Source organism: Enhydra lutris, unplaced genomic scaffold (assembly GCF_002288905.1).
Source record: "Enhydra lutris kenyoni isolate GAN:26980312 unplaced genomic scaffold, ASM228890v2 scaffoldscaffold39, whole genome shotgun sequence".
NCBI lineage: Eukaryota > Metazoa > Chordata > Mammalia > Carnivora > Mustelidae > Enhydra > Enhydra lutris.
In genome coordinates, this window is record NW_019154123.1 from 24,441,598 (window position 1) to 24,458,635 (window position 17,038).

Here is a 17,038-nt window from a genome sequence, read left to right on the forward strand (position 1 = left end):
CTCCCAGTTTCTAGGAAAACTTTTCCTCCTCATCTCTATCATAGCATACAATAATTTGCTCTTAGTTGAAGGTGATGCTAATGACCAGTTCCCTGATTCATTCACGCTCAGTCGCGTAAGCTTTTTAAAAGGGCCTGGGAGGGCCTGAATAATGCCACCACATGATCGTATGATTAATAAAGTTTCAAAAGTAAGATTTTTTAACCTCTGTGGGTCAGGATCACTGTTTCTTCTCACTTTGACTTCTCAGACTTTTCCTGACACTGAGCATTGGAAAGGCTGTGAGCATTTTTGGAATATAGCTAAGGAAAGTTGATGTAGGAATATGGTTTTTCAAAATTTCAAAATTTATACTTTATTGTGATTTCTTTTTTGATTATAAAGAGTCCCTTTTATACATAATTTTGTGTTTTTATTTTGTGTTCTTTTTCTGAGATGTATAAATTTTAAACCCTACAAAACCTAGACCCACTCATGACTCTTAGTTTCCCCATTTTGCAGATAAGAATTTGAAGTATTAATGTACAAGGTCACATAGCTAGTCAGCAACATAGCGAAGATCAAACCCAGGCAGCCTGGTCTGTACATTTCAACCTTTACATTGTTTTTTTATGTTACACTTTTTTTTGTTACCATTATGCTCTTAATTACTATACTGTTAGCTGCCACATTCTTAACTCTATGAGCTATTACTTCTATTATCACCCCAATTGTATAAAACTGAGTAAATTGAAGTTTGGAGGTGTTGTGGGCTGAGTGATGTTCTCCCTGCCAAATTTGTATGCTGAAGCTGTGATTCCCAGTACCTCAGAATATAACTATATTTGATGAGAGGGTCTTTCAAGAGATAATTAAGTTAAAATGAGGTCATTAGGGTGGTCCCTAATCCAATATGACCAGTGTCCTTGTTAGTTGGGAGATTAGAACATCCACAGATACAGAGAGAAGACCATATGAAGACATAAGGAAAAGACAGCCATCTACAAGTCTCAGAGAACTCAAAAGAAATCAGTCTTTCCAAAACCTCAATGTCAGACTTCTAGCCTCCAGAATTGTGAGAAAATACATTTGTGTTGCCTAAGCCACCGATTACGGCAGTTTGTCATGGCCTCCCTAGCCAACTGATATGAGAGGAATTGAATGACTTAGCCAAGATCCCACAGCTAATCAGTGGAGAACCAGGACATGAACCCAGTTCTTCTGCACCCGGATCACATGCTCTGTTCTCTGCGCTGCCAGTGCCCTACAGTTCAAGACCACCAGGAGCACACACTATGAGGAACTATGCAGCATCTCATCAAGAGGTCATTAAAGACTATTAATAGATCTGAGCTTATGCTGGGTAACTTTGTGGTGGTCTCAAGTACATGGGGTTTTGCTCTGGATTGGATTCTTTGAGGAAGCAGGCATGGTTCAATGATTGGATATCTTACCTGGAAGAGGCGAAGAAAATGGCCAAAGTTGTGATTATTAATGAAGTAGCACTTGCTCCTACTAGTTAAGATGGGGACTGTTTGGCCATTTTTGTGGTTTGGATAGTGTTCATGTTTTTGCCTGTGGTCAGACATGATTATTCAGTGGTTGTGCTGGGCTAAATTGATCACAGCCACAGAGTGGTTACATCAGATGATATTCTATGAAATTGTATGTGTTCAGCCAGAGGACACGAACACCCAGCTAGGAGTGCCAGATCCATTTCTGGCTGTCGGGCTGCTTGCTTCTTTCTCAACACCAAAAACCACGTTTGCCAGATCTCATCACTTGACTAACACCAGCTAAATCTTCTTTTGGTCACTTAAAAAAATGTTTCTTTTTCAGGAAATGCTGGAAAAAACCCAACCACAGTTGCTGATGATATGATCAGTGCTGTTATAGACTTCGCACGGAAACATCCCATCCCATCATTACGAAGAGTTAAAGTTGTCATCTTTCTATTTGAATTGCTACATGTATTCTATGACAACATGAGAAAGAGAGAGAAGTCCGCATCACCTGTCCTTCAGCCCACACGCTTCGAGACTGCATGTAAATGATCTTCTTCAGAAAATCATGTGGTTATCTCTCCTATTACTTAGCAAATGTGTAGCTATTAATGCTCATTGTTTTATCAGTTTTAGGATTCTACAGATAGCCTCCTATAATATGTGGGAAAATACAAGAACTATGGAATGCAGCCTCCTATCTGCTGATTATTCTGAGGGCAGAATCACTCCTGGGACGCAGGAATAGCAAAGGAACGGAAGAGAATAGAAATGAGGAAAGCAGAAGAGGGGGATGGGCCTTGAAAATCCTAAGCCAGTTACCTCATTATTTAATTGTGGATTTGTATCGCCCCTCAGTGCTCCTTGTAGCTATGAACCAGCTGACTGATACTCATTTATTGATTATCCACCACTAGACAAGTTAGCCTGACAATGGAAGCAGATGGAAGAAGGGAGTGGTCAGGGTCATTTGGTTGTACTACTTCCTGAGCAGGCAGATTCCTAGTTTCTTCTCTGTAAGATGGGTGTTTATGCATAATGTTTAAGTATCTATTGATCTGCTCCTCTTTCCCCATTTTGAGGCTTCTGTACTGCTGTGAAAATAACTAGAAAAGCAGCTTCCTCTTGCAATCACGGTTTTTGCCCATTTTGGGCACTCACTCATAGAGCACTGTGGGTTTTACTAGTGATGAAGTACACCTGTCATCAGCAGCTGTCTCTAAACTGGAAATTATTGCCTGACCCTGCCAGTAAGAATTTCAGTTCTCTCTAAACCTACTGATAACTATTCAATGTGCCTTCACATATAGCACATGTAAGAGCTACACACACACACACACACACACACACACACACACAAAGTAAACAAAAATAGCAGTTGGATCTGTTAATGTTCTTGCAATAGCAAGTAATAGAAAATCCAATTTAAACTGGCTTATGGAAAAATGGAATTAATTGACTCACGTGACTATAAAGTCCAGGCATACCTGGCTTCAGGGCCAGTTTGATCCAGGTGCTCATATTATATAATCTATATATAGATTTCTTCATCTCTCTTCTTCATCATCTCTTCTTCATCTGAATTTCTTCATCTCACACTCTCTTGTCAGCCGTGTTGTCTTTATTCTCAGGTTTCACATGGTTAAAGATGGCAGCTAACAGTTTCAGGACCATATGCCTACACGGTCAGATCCAATAGGAAAAGGTGTATCCGGGGGTAATATATACTCATCACAGGAATGTGATGCCTGGGAACAGAGCTGTTCACATAAGGCAGAAATTCCTTCTGACTGAATCAGCTTAGGTCATCATTGCAGCTAGGGAACTGGAGTTATACAAATCAGCCAACCCAGAGTCACATGCTCTATTCTTGAACTGAAGGGGATCACTCTGAAGCAATGAGGAAGAGTTGTTCACCAAAGGAAATTCAAGATGCTTTTAACAGAAGAAGGGGAAGAGGCTGCTGGACGGTTAAAAATAACACATACCTACTGGAGTACCTAGGGATATATAAATTAACATTTCCCCCTTCGGTCCTTGCAGAAGAAAATTTGTATTTAAATACAAATTAACTGGTTCATCCACTCCCTGCTTACACCAAGAATTTAAAATGACTTCTGAAATTTAAAAAACAGGAAGGGGTACCTGGGTGGCTCAGTCAGTTAAATGTTCCAATCTTGATTTTCCCTCAGGATGTGGTCTCAGGGTCATGAGATGGAGCCCCAGGTTGGGCTCTGCCCTGGGCATGGAGCCTGTTAAGATTCTCTCTCCTTCTCTCCCTCTGCTCTCCCTGCTCATTTCTTTCTCTAAAAAAAAAAAAAAAGGAAAGAAAAGAAAGAATAAGAGACAAGCAAATAAAAGATAAGTAAAATGAGCAGATCAGTGACCCAATGAATGGCACTTGGGGCAAAACCAAACAACAACAAAACTGCCTTACATAATCTTTGTTGTTAGATGAAAAGAATAATTCAGATAAAATGTCGGATAACAAGTTTGTTGGCAGAGATAAACTTGGATTTTAGTAAGAATTTATCATGAGGATTTTTTTTTTTTTTTTAATCATGTGGACTTCTTTAAAGAGAACTTACAGAGGGCAACTTGGAGTTTCATTTGAGCAAATGATACACAATTGCTTTTCCAAAGCACGTTTAAGCTATTCATTGATTCAGAGCACTGTTACTGGGCACGAATTGAATATCATACCCTAGATACACAGATTTGGGAGTCATGTAAATAGGTGGGAGTTGAAGTCATGGAGTGTGGCTCCAACTATCCATGGAGACTATGAAGGTGGAGAGAATGAAGCTGAAGGCAGAGCCAGGATTCTTGGTGTGTCGTCCCACCCCTACCTGTGAAGAGGAAACTAAGGCAGGCTGCACAAGGAGAGGTGTAGGACGGCATTTACCCCAAACATCAGGAATGGGAAAGTAGATTGAGCTTTATCTTTTAAAAGAGATTTATAGGAAAAGCACTCAGGAAAGTGCCTGGTACCTGGTAAACACTTGAAAAAAGGTAGTCATCATGTTACCGCCGATGAAGCACTGGGTTGAGAGTCACTAGAACACAATCCTTTTCCTTCCTTGGATGGTGGCCTTCCACGTAACATTGGATATGTGAGTACTCAGCCTTCCTGGAGCTTGGCTTTCTCATCTCTAAATTGTCCAAGGACATCTTCTGTCCACAAGCAGAATAAGTAGCACAGTTTGGTGTGGTTTAAGGGTGTGATTTAAGTTGTTCATCTCAAGAAAATACCTTTGTCTTTAAACTTTCCTCCCTTTTTATTTTTATTTTTTAAAGATTCTTTATTTTAGTTTAGAGAGGAAAATGAGAGAAAGAGAGAGAGAGTGCCAGAGTGGAAGGGTGGGGAAGGGCAGAGGGAAAGAGAGAAAATCTGAAGCAGACTGCACTGAGCACAGAGCCTGCCACTGGCCTCGATCCCATGACCCCGAAATCATGACCTGAGCTGAAATCAAGAGTCGGACGCCCAACTGACTGAGCCACCGAGGTGCTCCTAGGTCGCTCCTTCTTTAAATACAAATGCCTCTAGGATGTAGAAAATATCAAGTTTAATTATTTTTTTAAGAATAATAACTATGTTTGTAAAGGATTCCCTAAAAGTGTTTTTACAACCTTTATTGTATTTTAAACTTGAAACAATCCCATGAGGTGACAAATAGAGCAGATTCTATCAGTTCCATTTTACAAAAGAGAAAATGAAAACTCACTCAAAATTGGTACTACTTGTTCCATACCTTATGGCTGGCCACAGGTTGAGGCTGAGCAGGTCTTCTGATTCCAAGCACTGGTATTTTCTGCTCTGCAACCTCATGACATGAAAGGAAGAGAGAGCCCAAAGAAAAACTTGACTTGCTTCTCAGGCTTGCCTCTGTATTTGGAGAAAAGAAAGTAGCAGGTTTGAGGAGACTCTAAGACCTAGGACTCCACATTACTAGGCCAAAGCTTTGGAGGGAGTGGACAGTGGGAGAAGGGAAAGAATTTAATTTGCACAAACTACATATCCTGCTGTGGGAAATTTCTCCAGAAAAACTCTCTTAAAGTAGAATTTGAAGACAGCTTCCAGATTAGGCTTTGATGCTTGCCTTTGTGAACAGAACTTCATTCCCTGGATGGACTTGCTAAACAGGAAGAGAGTACCTGATTGCTCTCCCAGCCCTGGATATCTTGCACTAAAAATGAGTAAATTCTGGCTTTGCTTGTAAGGAGAAATCCTTTGGCCTTTACCTGTGGTGTTGTGCCATTTTCTGGCATTTCCTTCTCTAACACAGTCTGTCCATAGTTCTACTTGTCATGCCATCTCAGCAACTTGGTGTGTAGTCTCAATGTATTAGAAGGTTCTAGAAGCCATTGGAAAGCAAAGGAAAATTTTGAGCATCATCACCTTATGTGAAAGTGTTCACTTAGTATTTCCGCTGTTTTCTTTATATGGTGCTTTCTCTACTTTGGAAATAGAAGGTAAGGTATAGAACAATGTCTTTAAATATCTTTAACAAGGTAATCACATTTCAAAAGAAAAATAATAACCACAATAAATAAAACTGATAAACATGAAAACATTGATGAATTGGCTTTCATGTTTACACATCAGGTTTTTTTAAAAACTTTTTTTAAAGTGGGCTTCACACTCACTGTGGAGCCCAGTGTGGGGCTTGAACTCATGACCATGAGATTGAGCCCTGAACTGATATCCAGAGTTGGATGCTTAACAAATTGAGCCACCTAGGAACCCCTACATATCAGTTTCTTATGGAATTAATTCCATAGAGCTTTCTGGGGAAATTATAATTTCAAGCTATAGTGAATGAAAGTATACCTAAATACTTGAGCTAGGTCATTAGTTAATATATGTCATATTAACATCAGAACCGTTCATTTCATCTGTGTTTACCAACTGAGAATGGATAAAAGCAGCAACTGAAATGTGTAGCTTTCTTGTTTTTGGTTTTGTTTTGTTTTGTTTTGTTTTTTTTTCTTATCCAGAAGGCCAGGATTAGATGAATGTGAAAAAAGAGCATAGGAAGTGCCCTGATTTTCAGAGATCCCTGGAAATGGATCTTGTGTTTTCACCAAATGTTGACTTTTCAGGTAATCTTCCTGAACACTGGGCTGACATGAATCAGCAGCTATCCTGTGTGATTGAGCTACTCCCTGGACATTCAGAATATGACACCGTAAAGGACAAGTTCTCTGAGACTTGTCCTTCCTACAAAATAGAGAAGGTAATATTTTATTTAAAAATAACTTCTTTTAAAAAAATTACTTCTTTCAACTATCAAAGAACTACTAACATGAAAGCCATCTTTTTTAAAATAACAGTCCTCCAGGACGCCTGGGTGGCTCAGTTGGTTAAGCAGCTGCCTTCGGCTCAGGTCATGATCCCAGCATCCTGGGATCGAGTCCCGCATCGGGCTCCTTGTTCTGTGGGGAGCCTGCTTCTCCCTCTGCCTCTGTCTGTCACTCTGTCTGCCTGTGCTCGCTCTCTCTCTCTCTGACAAATAAATAAATAAAATCTTTAAAAAAAAATAATAACACTCCTCCTTCCTTTGTACCTTACTATATTTATTTTAATTAGACTAACTCAATCTCCATAGACTTCAAATCTAATGGTTCATTCATTAACTGTAATAAAGAATATTCCCCAAAGTGACATTTATATGTTTGGATACTTTCACTTACAATTTACAAACAAACCCATTCAAACTGATTAAACAAGGAGAAATGTATTAGAAATGTCCAGAAGTAGGATGGTCTTTGGAATAGCTGGATCCAGTTTCTCTGGCTTTGCCATCCACTGGGTCAGCTTCATGTAAAGGCTGGACTCTCTTCATAATTGTAGGATGGCTGTGCATGGCAATCAGGGGGTCTCTGCTTCCTCCATTCACAACCCATGGAAGGGACGCAACCACTGAATAAGAGTCCCAGGCTTTGTGTTGAGCGGAGCCCTCCAACCAGTCTATGTCCCAAGAGTGCTATTTGCTGATTGGCTTGGACCTGGGCTATCAAATGCCATCATTGTACGATCCCAATATGAGATTACCCTGATTGGTTAGACCCAATTAGGCTCCGCCCAATTCTCCACTTAGTGGAAAACTGTAGTGAGTCCAACTCTACCCAGACCAGCAGTTGCTGTACAATGGGGATGAATTAGAATGGATGTTCAGGGATTCTCACAGTGTTCACCATGCTGCATAAAAATTTTAGCCAGCAAAGTACAGGAGTTTATTAGAAGGTCATTATCATACCCTGTTATCAGAGCAGGGTGTGACATCCTAGTCATTTAAAAATCTGGCTGCTACTTCCATAAAACCGTGTACTCAACCACATTATAGCATTTAAGAAATTGTGCTTTCATAAGCTTTCATGTGCCTGACTCCCCCATTAGACAGTGGGGTTCTTAAAGTAGGAGTTGCATTCCCATTACCTATCCTGGTGCCTAGCATATCATAGGACACAATACCTACAGAATGAACTTTCTTCCTGAGAAAGAAAGAGAATCCAAAGAGAGACATTCCTGCAGAAAGGACAGAATTTAAAGGAGGTGATACTTCATTGATATTAAAAGCTGTTGAGAGTATAAGAACCTTGTTCAATTGTGTTTACCCAATATCTGCAACTTTCTTGGCTCTTATTCTTCTATTATACCCATGTAGAAACACCTCACTTTTGGATTAATTCCATAATATACTTTCTCTCCTGCTGCCCCTAGATAAAATCATTATTAATTCCTGGTTGCCAACCTCTGCTGGACTCTCCAGGTGCCTGGAATCCTTTATTGCTTCTTCCAGTCAACTCCTTCATGCATTCCCCTTTGCAAAATTTCAACACTCTGCTTGAGGTCTTCATCTGTCTCAAAACAATTTTCCCTCCTACTTTTATTACTTGACTTCTCCTCAATACCTGCTATAGGTAACTGTTCCATTCTTCTCATTTATGTATTTATTTTTAATTATTTACTGAAATTGAGGTGTAATTGACATATATTAGTTTCAGGTATATAATGTATTTTAATATTTGTATATATTGCAAATTGATCACCATAGCAAATCTAGTTAACATCCTTTATCATACCTACTTACAAAAGATTTTTTTTCTTGTAATGAAGACTTTTCAGATCTACTCTCTTAGCAACTTTCAAATATGCAATTCAGTATTATTAACATAGTCACTATCCTGTGTATTATATCCCCCTGACCTATTTCTTTTATAATTGGAAATTTGTACCTTTTGGCCCACTCTCTCATGTGTCTACCCTGCACCCCTGCCTCTGGCAACCATCAATCTGTTTTCTGTATCTATGAACTTGGGTTTATTTTTGTGGATTTTGTTTGTTTGCTTGTTTTTGATCCAGCATATAAGTGAAACCATATGGTATTTGTCTTTCTCTGTCTGACTTATTTCACTTAGCATAATGCCCTCAAGGTCCATGGCAAGATTTTTTGCTTTTTCATATCCTGATAGTAGTGTGTGTGTGTGTGTGTGTGTGTGTGTGTGTGTGTGTGACATTTTCATTACCCATTCATCTATCAATGGACACTTGGGTTGCTTCCATATCTTAGCTATTATGAATAATGCTGCAGTGAACATGGGGGTGCACACAGTTCTTCTTGAACTCTCTTCTTTTGTTTCTAGGACATCATGATTTCGGATTTTTTTCCTCTTTCCCTAGACTTAGATTACCTGGATCCTTTTCTTTTGCTTTCATAGTCTGTGTGTGTTCTCCTAACCAACCCCTTATCACTCTGAGAGGCAGAGATTTTTTTACTTGTCTTTTTCCCCCACTAGACTGAAAGTTTCTTTCAGAGATCCAACACATGCTTCATTCATAGTAGATATTCAATAGATGATTACTAAGTGTATGTTAGATTCATTTTCTAGAAGGAAGGAGAACCAGTAGAGAATGATATATTGAAATAAAGTTAAAGGAAGACAAAATTTCAAGGAGGGGATGATTCATGGTTTGAAATGCTATTGAGAGTCTAGAAAGAAATAGTCATTAGATTAGGCAGTTATGAGGTGATTTATGACCATAATTAGAGCAATGGAAGAGAACTGTTGTTGGAAGAAGCCAATGGAATGGTTTTAGAGATCAGATGGACGTAAGGAAATAATTACTGAATGATTACAAATTTTTGAGTAGGAATTTGTTTTTAATTTCTTTTAATTTACTTAGATTATTATTATTATTTAAGTAAGCTACACGCCCAGCATAGAGTCTAATACTGGGCTTGAACTCACAAAGACCTGACCTGAGATCAAGAATCAGTGGCTATCTGACTCTTGGTTTTGGCTCAGGTTGTGGTCTTATGGTCATGAGATTGAGTCCCACCTCTGGCTCTATGCTCAGCATGGAGTCTGCTTGAGATATTCTCTCCCTCTGCCTCTGCCCCTCCTGCTTACACTCTCTGTCTCTGTCTCTGTCTCTCTCTCTCTCAAATAGATAAATAAATCTTAAAATTAAAAAAAAGGAGTGAGATGCTTAACTGACTGAACCACTCAGGCACCCTTATTTATTTATTTATTTACTTACTTATTTACTTATTTATTTATTTATAAAGGGGAGAGAGAGAGAGAAATGGGGGAGGAGCTGAGAGAGAGGGGGAGAGAAAGAATCTTAAACAGGCTCCAAGCCCAGTGTGGAGCCTGACATGGGATTCTATCATAACCCTGAGATCATGACCTATGCCAAAATCAAGAGTTAGACACTTAACCAACTGAGCCACTCAGGTGCCCCTTGAATAAGAATTTGAATGTGAATGAATCTCCAGGAATTCCAGATAATATATATAGGTAAATGTCTTTATATAACTTATAAGTTCTATTATATAAAATAGATTATAATAAGCACTATTACAAAGTATAGATACTCTTAACCTAGCCTTTTCCTAAGGGCAGAAAGCAGAGATGCCTGGGTGGTTCAGTCAGTTAAGTGTCTGCCTTTAGCTCAGGTCATGTCTCAGGGTCCTGGGATTGAGTCCTGCATTGGGCTCCTTGCTCAACAGGGAACATGCTTCTCCGTATGCCTGCCATCCCCCCTGCTTGTGCGCTCTTTCTCTCTCTCTCTCACTCTCTGGCAAATAAATGAATAAAATATTAAAAAAATAAAAGCAGAAAGCTACCTACTCTCTGAATTAATTGGCTGTTGATTTGTATTTTCTTTTCTTTTTCCTTTTTCCCCTCCTCCAGTCCTCCTTCTTCTCCTCTAAATTGCTATTTTAAATCCACAACAAACACATTATACTGAGTTCTAAAGTCATTTTCAAAATATTTTGCTTTTCTTCATTTGTAGATTGAACGGATACAGAATGTATGCATCTGGCAGAGCTACCAGATAAAGAAAAACCACATGGACATGAAGAATGGCCATACAGATAATGAGAGAATTCTGTTCCATGGGACAGATGCAGACTCAGTGCCATATGTCAATGAGCATGGCTTTAATCGCAGTTATGCTGGGAAGAATGGTAAGGAAGCAAGTAATCTGGCTGACTAGAATGAGATGAATGAGAACTCTAGTGTTGACTATTCACACCCAAGCAGTGTAGAACCATAGATGGCAGCCATCTTGTCATTATCAGGGTAGAGTTCTTTGCGTTTCATCAGAAAGGAGGCTGGCAACCTTCAAGGCTAGAGGGAGTGAATTGTAGAAATGATGAAGAGTGGCTTGGGTGGGCAAGAACGACATTAAAAAAATGTGTCAGGTTTGGCATGGTTCTACATACTGTGATAATTTTCTGTTTTTAGAAAACCTTTTTGTCTTTCTCTTTATAGGAGCAGCCTATGGACGAGGAACCTATTTTGCTGTTAATGCCAAATATTCTGCTAATGATAAATATTCCATACCAGACAGCAATGGGAGAAAGCATGTTTATGTTGTACGAGTGCTTACAGGAGTCTACACATGCGGACATGCAAGATTAGTTACCCCTCCATCAAAGAATCCTCACAATCCCACAGATCTCTTTGACTCTGTCACAGATGATACACAACATCCAAGACTATTTGTGGTATTCTCTGATAATCAAGCTTACCCAGAATATCTCATAACTTTTAGGTGTTAAAAAATAGGTTTTTTTTTAACCTCTAAGAGATTGTTTAGTTGTCTATTTATAAGAACAAATTTATAGAATTTTTGTCTTTGCCTTTGGCTTGTTTATGTAGATAAAAATGTCTCTGTTAGGTGCTAAAATGCTGAAAACAGCCTTTCAAAAGCGCTCTATTGCAATTTGTAGCATACCTCTTTTCTGAGCATATTGATGGGTGGAAGCTAAGAAATGCGGGTGACATAATTATAGCTACAACTATTCACAGACACCAAATGTGTCAAAGAACAAAGAGCACATTATTTTTGTCTAGCAGAGAAGAAATAAGACGAATCTCTTTAAAGCCAAGATGTCATTGCTCTAACAGAGCATGTTAAGACATCAAACTGTGCTGGGCTCAACTGTACTGTTAAATGAATAGGCTGCTAATGTGTATCTGTAAGAGCTAAGAATTTTGCCCCCCTGAAGAAATACTTAGTAGAACAGTTCAGCTAGAATGACTGAAATCTGTTATGGAGTAAACCAGGTAAAAATGTGTTGTACCACTATCTGATGCTACATGACAACTTACTATAAAATTTAAGGGCTTTGTGGGCAAGGAATTCAGGTGTGGCTTAGCTGGGTCATTCTGACTTAGGGTTTCTCCTAAAGTTGAATAAAGATGTCAGCAGGGGATGCAGTGTTCTGCAGTGGCTTGACTAGAGCTGGAAGATCTGCTTCCAAGGTAAATCACTCAGATAGCTACAGAGTTTTTGCTGGTTGACAGAAGTCCTCAGTTTTTCTCCCCATAGTCCTTTCCAGGCTGCTTACATTGCTCACGATGTGGTATTCCACAGCCAGCAATTCAGGAGAGAGACAGGCTGAAGCCATGGTGTCTTTTATGACCTAGCTTCTGAGTCATACTCCACCTCTTCCACAGCATTCTGTTGGTTCCACAGATCAGCTCTTTCAGTGTAAACAGGAATTACACAGGGCCTGGACACCAGTGGACAGAGATTGTCGGGGACCATCTTAGAAGCTGTATAGAGTGAAGGACTGATACACTGATGAAATGTTAGCAGTGAGAAGGACTCTAGAGGTCATCTAAGCCCACTGTCCTCTCATCTTTCTCTCCCCCATCTGTACTCCCAGGGCAAAAAGCCCTCGAGTCTCTGCTTCACCACTTCTACATCTTAAGGATAACTTATTCCATCCCAAGACAACTGTAACTGTTGGAAAACTCTTGTTTACACTGAGTTGAAATCTCTTCTTCTGTGTCTATTGCCTGCTGGTCACTGTCACCTTCTGGAGGGCACAGAGCATTTATCATTCTTTTTACAGATGGTGGCCCTTCAGATTCATCTCTTCTTTCTATTATACTAGAGTTAGGTAAATTCTTGAAATATTTAGCAGCTTATCCTGAAGCATTACTTATCAAGAGTTGAAGACATTTAAGACGTGTTTACATAATCATAAATAAGCAGATGCACATTAAAAGGAGTACAGGGAAGTTTAAAGAGAATAACTCCCTTCACCATACTATATTACTCATAATTGCAACATTCAGAGGAAACCACTGCCAACATTCTTTTTTTTTTAAATATTTTATGTATTTGTTTGACAGACAGATCACAAGTAGGCAGAGAAGCAGAGAGAGAGGAAGAAGCAGGCTCCCTGCTGAGCAGAGAGCCCCATGCGGGGCTCAACCCCGGGACGCTGGGATCATGACCTGAGCCGAGGGCAGAGGCTTTAACCCACTGAGCCACCCAGGTGTCTCCCACTGCCCACATTCTTATGTTCTCTTCCCCCTTCTCCTTTCTTCTACATCCACCTTTAACAAAGTCAAAGTCACACTTTATTCAATTACTTAATTATACAATATTATATCTACCTTTTTCATTTAACATTGTAAGTGTTACTCTCATGTTATTAATTTTTCCTGTAAACATCATCTTAATGGTCAAGTTATTCCACTGTATATTTTCCTTTTATGTATATATAAAGTTTTAAAAAATGTCATAGTCTTTCCTTATAGTTTAATAATCCAATTTCCTTTTGTAACATATCTGTATTATTTCCCCCATGTCATTAAATATCTTATCTATCATTTTGATGGTTGCATAGCATTTCATTGTACATCTCTACATAAATGTCATGTCAAAGCAGGGTGCCCTATAATGCTAGATAAATGTATGGTTGGATTATGAGATCCTGAGAGCATAATCTACTTTCAGTGAGACACCGCATCCTGAACTTCTTGAGAGAAAATACAGTCCTAGAGAGCAAAGCAAGTCTAAATAATTCTCTGTTTGTACATGGGCTTTGGCTCCCAACTCCAGTGTAGAATCCTAGTGAGCCAGGTTAGAACACAGAAGGACCCTTTTTACTTAGGTTAGGTAGGCTTTTAGTTGCAATGTAAACTGCTGTCTTCTGTCTCCTCCAATGCTGTTACTCAAAAACCCCCCAATTTATTTTGCTGTACTCCTACTTCACTATATGACATAGAAGTCTTGAGTATAATACATCCATGTTATTAAAGTTGTGATGGTTTCTTGAGGAACAAAATTAAGTCAGTCGATATTAATTTTACTTATTGATTTGTTGATTTATTTAATTTATTTATTTGACAGAGAGAGAGAGCACAAGCAGGGGGAGTGAGAGAGGAAGAAGCAGACTCCTTGCTGAGTAGGGAGCCTGATGCGGGACTTGATCCCTGGGATTGTGATCTGAGCCGAAGGCAGACGCTTAACCGACTAAGGAACCAGGTGCCCCCAGCCAACTGATAATTATACAGTTATTATAAATTCCACCTTCCATTAGTCTGAAGCTAAATGCCTTTCCATCCTTTATGTCCATCTCCTTCCCTGTTTGCTTGGCATTCTCCATCCATATTATTAGGATGTTCTTGATTTCTTTCCTAATAACCCACCATTTCTTTCCTAATAACCCACTAATTTCTGATGCAAATTAGAAATCTTTAACTTCGCTAATTACTTTCAAAATGGGTTTCTTTTGTATGGATTTCCAGAGTTCTGGCTGATGGTACCTGACTGATCTGAGACCAGAGATCCTGAGGTACAGCTCTGACTGGCAGTCAGATGGCTTACTGTCCCATGTATCTTCTCTCCTCTTCTCTCTTTACTTCTCTTAGCATTTTTCTCCTTCTCATTCCTTTCTTTCACCTCCAGTCCTTCCCTTCACTTGTGGAGGAATGAGGACACACGCTCTGCTTGGATGAATCAGAGGAAACATTTTTAAATTTTTTTCTTCATCTATGGTAGAGAAATAAAATCCATGTAGTGTGTATGCGGATGTGTTAATTGAACACAGGGTCTGTGAATTCATTTACAGGTAGTGGGTTAATTATCACAGTGCTGGTAAGATCGTTTACAGCTATGATCAATTCCATTTCTGCTCAATAGTTTATTTGAACAAATGCAGTTTCTTATAGTAAATAGGATTTATGAGCTTAATTGATTAAAATATTCCATTTACAAGCTGTGTAGGAAAAATTCTTGCTGTTTCTCCTTTACTCTCCTTTCCATACTCACAACACTTCTGACACCAAATGTCTGCAGTTTTCCCCAGCTCTAAGCAATCCTCTGCAGTACTAGCTGGGGGTCCCACAATTTCACTCAATTCTGACACTATCTACTTGAAAATAATGTCAGATCCCATGGGTTAAGGGCTCAGCCCCACAAGACTGTCTCACCTCCTCCTGTACTGCAAATGCCAACAGCAAATCCCAGGTTGTTCTCTGTACTTCTGACTATGAGTCAAGGCTATGAACCCTTGTTCCCACAACCCCCTCCTTGGGTTTGATTCATTTGCTACAAGGGCTCACAGAACTCAGGGAAACACTTACATTCACTTGTTTATTCTGAAAGGCTGTGATGAAGGGTGCAGATGGAGAGTTACATTGGGCAAGGCACATAAGAAGGGTCACATAAGAAGGCACATAAGAAGGGTCATGTTTTCTCAGGGCATGTCACTCTGACAGCGCCTTCACCTGTTCTTCAACTTGGAAGCTCCCTGTAGCTCATACCTTTGGGATTTTTGTGGAGATTTCAACACGCAGGCAGTGAGTGATCATTAACTCAATTTCCAGATCCTCTGCCCTTGCTGGAGAATAGGGGATGGAGCTCTAAGCCTTCTAATCATGGCTTGGTCTTTTTCGTGACTGGCTCCCATCCAGGAAACCAGCAAAAGTCATTTCATTAGAACCAAAGATACACACCCAAGAAATTCCAAGGCATTTAGGAAGTCTGTGTCAGGAAGTAGGGTCAAAGACCAAATTTGAGAATAAAAGATGCTTCTAGTGGCTCTCATCACCTTTTAGGAGTTTTGAGCCAGGAACCAGGGACAGAAACTAAGATATAAAAATAATAAAGATATAAAACATAATATTTTTTATTATCTCACACAAGCTTTGGACTTTTCTGCCACTCTTAGTAAACATACAAAGGAAATCTTGTAATTAAACTCTCAGAGTGAATAATGATTTTAATTTTAATTGAAGTACAGTTTTTAATTGAAGTACAGTTGACAGAGAATGTTATATTAGTTTCGGCTGTACACGTAGTGACTGGACAACTCTATACGTTATGCTGAGCTCACCATGAGTGTAGTTACTGCCTGTCACCATACAACAACACTATCACAATACCATGGACTATATTCCCCATGCTGGAACTTCTAGTGACTTAATTTTAAAAGACCTCTGCTTCGTCTCCCTCTCTGTTTGTATTACCTTTGTGGTCACCAGGATATAAATAACTTCTAAATTTCTTTTTCTTATCTCGTTAAAAAGGACATTTTCAACATAATAATTTATGTCTCCAAAGCCTCTTGTTGCCTACAATTACAATTCTATAATAAAAACCTGTTGAATAAGTAATTTTGACTTCCACAACATCCACCCCAACCTCTTCAATCCAAACCTTTTATGTGCCCTTTTATGTGTCTAATGTGCTCCTGTTTCTCCACACCCAAACCCAGTAACCCCTTCACCTCACAACACCTTGTTCACATTCCACATAGTCAGATAGAATACACTAGAAAGGATTTTTATAGTATCAGAACAAACTTTCTGCAAAAGATTAAAAAAAGAATGAAAATTCTTCTCTGAGGGCCTTTGTAGTTTATAGTGCAGGATGGGGTTTCTTTCATACTAACTCCACTAAAACACCAATCAAAGTACCTGAAATAAGGAAAGTACTCACCAACACAAAATCAACTACATAAATTGAACAAATCTGGGGGTCAACAAAAAAAAAAATCAAAATTTTCTATATAAATGAAAAAAGAGCCCCCTCCAAAAGGAATTTTAGAATCTAAGACATGTTAAGATAATAACACCTGCCTTGCCACTTTCCGGGGTTAAATAAGATAATGCCAAAATTATGGTGAAAAAATAGATATTACAGTTTTAAACTAAAAATTAGAAGGCAAGACACAAATAGTACAAACTATAGAAGCAAAGTAAATATGATTGATTCCATTAACACTTTAAAAATTGAG

General features: G+C 39.1%; 1 protein-coding gene across 3 annotated transcripts in view; it reads left to right on the forward strand.

Annotated features, from left to right (window-relative positions):
* Nucleotides 1-13,143, forward strand: part of LOC111155069 (poly(ADP-ribose) polymerase family member 15) — a 47,124-nt gene extending 33,981 nt beyond the window's left edge. For all 3 annotated transcript variants that reach the window (XM_022515102.1, XM_022515103.1, XM_022515104.1), the window contains 4 exons: nucleotides 1,819-2,025; nucleotides 6,585-6,718; nucleotides 10,786-10,960; nucleotides 11,268-13,143. In XM_022515102.1, the coding sequence (XP_022370810.1) occupies nucleotides 1,819-2,025; nucleotides 6,585-6,718; nucleotides 10,786-10,960; nucleotides 11,268-11,557 (806 nt within the window). In that variant the 3' untranslated portion in view covers nucleotides 11,558-13,143. The remainder of the gene's footprint in view (nucleotides 1-1,818; nucleotides 2,026-6,584; nucleotides 6,719-10,785; nucleotides 10,961-11,267) is intronic.
* Nucleotides 13,144-17,038: the final 3,895 nt, after the last annotated feature.